Raw genomic sequence first — 7,056 nt, forward strand, 5'->3', positions numbered from 1 at the left:
GAATTTTAATAGAATAGGCTAATGATGATGATGAAATGGAAAAACAAAAAAAAAATATGAAAGAAACTACATAATTGCAAATAATGTTTCTTTTTAATAAATAAACAAGAATAAAAATTTAAAAAACAAGGAAATATGAAAATACAAAAATCTTAAAAATAATTAAAAGTGATAAAAAAAAGGCCATTTATTATACCTGAATTTAATGCAAAATTTATTTTTCAAATAATTAAAAATAGTAGAAAGCTCGGTATTTATTATTTCTTAGTATATTTAAATCATACTTGGTGCACATCACTTTATTAAAAAAATTAAATAACAAAATTGATGTCGAATGTGCCGAATTGATTTGAATTTTACAATTTGAGAAATGCTAATACACTCAATACCACATTATTTTAATTTAAATTTTATTAAAAATTATAAGATCATGAGCGGAGTTTATTAAATAATATTTTTTCTGAATGTTATTAAATAATAAGTGAGAGCAAAAAAAAATTATATTTTTTAATAAATTTTAATCAATAATAAAAGGTATAATAAAAAATGTATTGCTAACCTTCAAAAGATTTAAAGTTGAAATTGACAATATTAAAATGAATCAACAGTAATAAGAAAGAAAGCCGAAAGTATGCTGCCATTTATAATACAGCAGGAGATATGAAAAGGGGAATTACATAACTGTCTCTCACATCAAAACACTGAAAGAAAAGAAAAATGAAACCTGACTTCCTAAATTTGTGTTGGCAACATTGTACATATTGAGAATGTGCCTGCACAGAAAAACACATTCAGCTTATATACTTAAAAAGGAAAAGCAGAGATAATAATGTTCCTATGTTCTTCAGTATATTGGTAGTTGTAATACCCTTCCTTCACATTCAAGTGAACATGGATATCACTTTGTCCATGTCAATTTTTGCCAAGTTACAAACTTTATTGATCTAAGTCAGCTCAATGGGGTCATACTCTAGCAGCATCAAGAACTGCCTGTTTGAAAAGAAAAAAAAAGGCAAAACAACTTAGAACATGTGGTGCGGGTGTTTTAGATAGCAGAAATTGATGAGATTCGAGTAGGTACATAATTCAAACAAGAAAATTTCATTATGATTTATATTTTCTCACTCACTCTTGCAATTATATTTTAACTAAAGCCAATAATTATTCATATCTAGAAGATGTAACTATGTTCAAGTATAGATTTAGGAACACCAATCACAAGGGTTGACCTAGAGGTGGGGTATTTTATAGTATGCATGGGTTTATAGGTTTTAACTTTATTGTGACTCTTTAGATAAAAATATATATATATATATATATCTTTTGGGAACATGATACTCAGACATACATGATGAATCAAACATCAACTGTATAAATGAAGTATTCAGTATGACAATTTAAGAAGCCTTCTTTATAATGGATACCAAAAATGTAATGACAAATATACTAATTTCATGATCTGCAACAAAACCAGTATGAGCAATTAATATACACTTTAGTACTTTCGCCTCTATTTCTGATGCACATACTCGTAATAACAAGGGTTGTGTTATTTGCACACCAAATTCTATACACCACTTTTACACTTTTACACCAAATTGGAATGTGTTGTTTCTCTTGTTTTATCATCTGAAAAAGAAGTGAAGAATGGTATATTGACAATAATGTGCAAGTAACAACATTACTGTAATAATAAATTTGGTCCTAGTTGGAATAGTTTTATAGTTGCACTGCACAGTTAGAATCAATAATAAACATGATACTGTAATTAGTACTCGTTAAACTTCAATAAGAGATAAATTATATATACAGATAGATTGCTCGAATCCAAATTTAACATAATGTTTTTTTAGGAGCCAAAAACAAATGTATTAATGTGATACAAGGGGTAGCATACCCTATATACAACCAGCTTTATACAACCTAACCAGTATGCCCTCAATCTGTTAAAAAAAAAAAACAAAAACAGAACATATACTCCTATACTATGCTGATGCATGTAATACTCAGTCTAAAAATGCAGCAATATCTTTAACATAATGTAACTCATTTTCTGTCATTTTATCAAAATATTGAGATGATAATAGAACGGGTGAATTACTATACATTCATGTATCATATGGAAAACTATTTTTAGCTCATGTAGATCTTCCTCTAGTTGCATAAACCTTTTTTTTTATTACCACAGTTAAGTTCCCAGAGTTTTCTCTAGTTTGGGTTTAGGTTTCTATATTTTCACTTATTTGCCATTTGGTCCCTGAGAATGAGAGTATTGTCCCCTATATTTGAGATTTAGTCTTGTTATGGTTTTGATTCATCTAAAAGTAAATGACCCATACTGCTAACAAAAAATTAACAATTAACAACTAACATTTGCCGATTAAAAAAATCAATTGTTAAGACTAAAATTTATCTTAAACCTTATTTGTTTTGGTCATTTGCATGTATAAACTTAAGAAAACAACTTAGACTATAATGTGCATATATCATATGGGGGCATGTCAGATACGGTATATGCATTTGATCTTTACAGAATCTTTAATTTCTGCAACATTCTGTTAGGAACCAATAATGATAAAAAATAACAATGTTTATATGGTCTGGTACAAATCAGAGAACTGCTCAGACTTTAAACCATTTAAGACTGATTATGCACAGAAACCACTTCCACCATTCCCTACTGCAAATTGTTTGCCAATAATATTTCCTGAATATAGTTATGCTAGTTAGTAATCTAACCATATGTGATTAGTAACAACATGAAGAAACTACCACAAAACTATTTCAATCATTCATTACTGTGCAAATTCTGTATTCAAGAACTAAAATACCAAGATTTTGTTAGAAGTACTAGCCTTGAATGTAGTTTTGCTCCCAAAACCAAACTTAGGCTTTCTGTGTTCCACAGGCCTTAGTATCTGAAAAGAGCACATAAGTGTCTCATCAACAGTCATCATTGCTCCAGCATTGTCAAATTCTCCACAGTAGTTAGGTGCAGAAAAGATAGTCACAAGTTGTCTATTGGAAAAAAATTCATATCCATCTTCAACAACCTACAAAAGAAAACACACAAGCAGGTTATGCAATACTTGAACTCTTCCAACAATTGCACACTCAAACTTCATAGAAATGCATATAAAACCTGGTGTGCTCTACAAATCAGGTCAAGATCATGCTTTCCAAGAAATTCTGTCACCCTGCTAGCACCAAAAGTATAAGAAACTCCGCGCTCATTGTCTCCCCAACCCTCAATGTCTTTACTAGGATCAGACCACAAGAGATCACATAGTAGACCACTCTCGGGTACTTCGGTTGGACGCGGCAAACTACTTATCTGACTTAGATTGTGCAATTCTGGAGAGAGTCCACCATGCATACAGAAAATCTTTTCCTCAATGATAGCTGCCACAGGCATGCAGTTGAAGCAATCTGCAAATATTTTCCATAGCCTGACGTTGAATCGCCGTTTACATTCGTCGTAGAAGCCGTAGACGCGGTTTATGGAAGCACATTCATGATTGCCTCTAAGGAGGAAGAAGTTCTCAGGGTACTTTATCTTGTATGCCAAAAGAAGACATATTGTCTCAAGGCTTTGCTTTCCACGGTCGACATAATCGCCTAAGAATAAGTAGTTGGAGCGAGGAGGCAATCCACCATGCTCAAAAAGTCTCAGAAGGTCAGAATATTGACCATGGATGTCTCCTGGTAACATAGTGAAATGAAACAATATATTAGTTCCTACCTTGTATTAATAAAGACAATTTTGGTTTTGACTGAAGAAACTCATGTATGATTATTGCCATAATCCTAAGAAAAATTACTATTTGAAGATGGACTTCATAACCACTAGTCACTCGGAGAAGATTGGCATAAAACTGTAACATATGAAATGAAAATAAACAAAGTTTAAGCAGTACCTACTTGCCAATAAAGCAATTAAGGTAACCATAGTTATCAATTCAAGAGAACAGAGAAAATAAAACTTATATTTCATGGCACTGCTCTTAGAGCAACTTCAATGACAGAATGTGATGAACACAGTGTATGTGGTCAGAGGAAACATACAATTTAGAACCCATGCATGTCCTAGATTTAGTTAAAATATTACAGAACACTAATAGAATATTATACAGAACAACTACACAACAAAAAAGAGAATATGTACATATACATTATAATAAATTAACCACAAAGATAGAATATAGTTATTGAATGTTATGAGAGAGATAGAAAAATAGGGTGGATTTTTTTGTTTAGTCATGTCACAGAATTTCATGTTCTAACTTCTATTAGTTTAAAATAAGTGACTTGTAATTTTTTATTAGCTCGGAGTGAACTGGTCAATTATTAGGCTAACAATTTCACTATTTTCTGTTACTAAATGTTTGGTGTGAATATTATGAGGTGAGAAAATGGAAAAACCGTCAGCCATGAATCCTAAAATTTGCACAAAAGCATAAAACTCTAGACGTCTAGTTTAATGCACACATGAATGAGATATGTTGCCACTTGAGACAATAATATGCCTCTATATATCACGTAGGTGACAATTTCACTATAAAGTTTAACATTAGACACTGACGAAGGTCAATAATCACATTGGATTAGCATCAGTCAGTGAAACAAACAAGAATCAGAAGTGACAACTTAACATTCATGACATATTTTCTGGAATTTTGCTTGATTAAAGTCACAGTGAACACAATTTTGCTGGGTAGTTGGTATAGATATAAAGTTTTGCGAATATCTCAAGTTGAACTAAGAATAATTTTGTGAAGCAATCAAGAAAGCTAAAGTGGATGATTCAAAACTTGTACAACAAACAAGAACAATCAGAAGTGACAACTTAACATTCCTGAAAAGTAAAACATTTGTATAACTAAGACCCATAATGTTTCAGAAACTAAATATTCTAACTGTTTTGGTTTCCAAGAGTATTCTGACTATTCTCCACTCAACAGGTTAAAAGATTAATCCCTAATTCCTGTTCGGTGTTCGAGATAAAATCCAGGACCACATGTTTCAGAGACATGAATTGCTTCCGTTCTTCAATTTAGACCAACACATGTTCTAAATATTCTGATTTAGACACGATATAGGCATTAATCAGTGGCAATGCAATATCCAACAATCATGTTTAGTTGTTCCATTTGCCGATAAATTAAAGCAACCATGGAATATATATGTTGGATACGAGGATTGACGCAAAGATATAAAGTGTCACTGTATATATCTATTTATATAGGAAGAAATGAGTTATTTAGTGAGAAAATTGTGTTTCATTCTAACCGAGGATAATTTTATTTTAGACTAAACACAATTCTAACCTAATGAAACAAAAAAAATGTATGACCATAAAACAGTAATCCACTTATATAATTATCTTTATCTCACTTTTTTTTATTTTTTTTAGTACACATACATAAAAGAGTAATATTTTTGGGACACCTATAAACACTCCTATTTACATTCATTATTTCTTTCAAAAAAAATTTGTCACATCACATTAATTATCTTATCCATACTTATTCTATTCTACTTTTCTCTTTCCCTCTCTACTAACTATGTCCATATGAATTATTTTTCCATAAAAAGTACACCTCAAAATCAAAGGGACAACATTTTGTTATCCCAAATTTGTATTAAAAAATCAATTTACGGAACAAAATTGATGTCAATAACTCCTCTGAAATCTCTCTCTCACACACACATATATATATAAGCATAAATCTCTCCTGGGATAAGTCTAGTATTGGAGGATTTAGATATTACTTATCAGGTCTTAGATTCTAATTTCAGTGTCACTATTATAAAAAAAAAAAAATATCATGGCCATATACTAAAATTGACTAAGAAACTAATAAGTGACTAAAAAACATAAAGAAAAATAAAATGGGATTGGCATATAGATACCACATATCTTAATTGGTGGTTCCAGTTCCAACAGATTGGGCTGCTTCAAAAAGATATCTCTGGAAACCGCACAAAGCTGCCTGATTTCTGCCTCTGAAAGCTGAACCTGTTTCCCAGGTCTCACTCTGACTTGAAGCAGCCGACTGATGATACCATCAAGAACCCCACGTTCCATTCTTTGGCTCCTCAAAGATAAGAAATTAAAGCAAAGAACAAAGAAAGCAGCAAGAGGAGGAAAAAATGCTTAGAAGTTAGAAGAATAAAGACCAAGAAGTTTATGTTGTTGAGTCTTATATAAGTAGCATATCATATTTTTAGAAACAAGGACATAACTTCAACTCAAACAAGGGAATCGATGCTTTGGTTTTTTATATATATAATCTTTTGAGGGTCACTTTTTGTTCTGTTAATGCTGAGGTTCTTGGAAACGAGTGGTGGCAGTTGAATTGGGAAGGACAAGAATATATTCGGTTGGAAAGATTAGAGTTTAAAGTTTAAACTCATTATAGAGGGAAGGAAAGAATGAAGAATAAGTTGGAGAAATTGCGAATGATGAGCATGTTGGGAATAAATATAAATATATATATATATATATATATATATATATATATATATATATATGCTCAACATCTAATTTATCATGTACTTCGTTCTAGTTATAAAATAGTATTATTTTCTTTTTTTTTTATCTTATATACACTGTTTTGATAAAGTGTTATTGATTAAAATTAAAGATTTGTTATCATAATAAAGATTATGAAAATGAGAAATATGTCTTTTATAATTTAATTTAAATTATTCTTAATCATAAGATTATTATAAATATGATATTAATAATTGAGATAAATCAATATATATATATATATATATATATGACAGTATTCATTGGATGATTATTAATAGATTTTATTTATCAATTTACATATATAGAGGATGCACATATGAATGTAATAATTAAATTGACTCAAATTGAGATTTTCTAATGGGTAATATTATCTTATATTGTCAATAGGAAATTCTCAATACATTTTTCATTTGTTATATTTTAATTATTTGGGTCATCTAATTCTTTAGAGCATTAATTGAATGAATATTGGATATAATTAAGTACATGTAGGATTAATGATTATTCAAGAAGGGATC

General features: G+C 30.2%; 1 protein-coding gene across 2 annotated transcripts; it reads right to left on the reverse strand.

Annotated features, from left to right (window-relative positions):
* Positions 1-549: 549 nt before the first annotated feature.
* Positions 550-6,473, reverse strand: LOC100780047 (serine/threonine-protein phosphatase PP1). Of its 2 annotated transcripts, XR_413012.4 has the most exons (5): positions 5,914-6,460; positions 3,143-3,702; positions 2,856-3,053; positions 869-990; positions 550-773 (listed from the first exon to the last, which is right to left on the reverse strand). XR_413012.4 is itself a non-coding variant. In XM_006574450.4 (4 exons), the coding sequence occupies exons 1-4, from the start codon at positions 6,086-6,088 to the stop codon at positions 964-966; spliced, it is 960 nt and encodes a 319-aa protein (XP_006574513.1). In that variant the 5' UTR covers positions 6,089-6,473; the 3' UTR covers positions 550-963. The 2 variants fall into 2 exon arrangements, 1 of the variants encoding a protein (XP_006574513.1); XM_006574450.4 differs by having other exon boundaries at positions 550-990; positions 5,914-6,473.
* Between the last annotated feature and the right edge of the window lie 583 nt (positions 6,474-7,056).

Source organism: Glycine max, chromosome 2, assembly GCF_000004515.6.
Source record: "Glycine max cultivar Williams 82 chromosome 2, Glycine_max_v4.0, whole genome shotgun sequence".
NCBI lineage: Eukaryota > Viridiplantae > Streptophyta > Magnoliopsida > Fabales > Fabaceae > Glycine > Glycine max.

What these genes read in the sequence shown, in the direction of transcription:
- LOC100780047 (XM_006574450.4), bottom strand. Translation starts at nt 6,088, where the DNA reads ATGGAACGTGGGGTTCTTGATGGTATCATCAGTCGGCTGCTTCAAGTC. An exon ending in ACCACCAATTAAGATATGTG is followed by an intron (nt 3,703 to 5,913) that starts GTATCTATATGC and finishes CTATGTTACCAG; the next exon opens with GAGACATCCATGGTCAATAT. An exon ending in TGATTTGTAGAGCACACCAG is followed by an intron (nt 3,054 to 3,142) that starts GTTTTATATGCA and finishes TTTCTTTTGTAG; the next exon opens with GTTGTTGAAGATGGATATGA.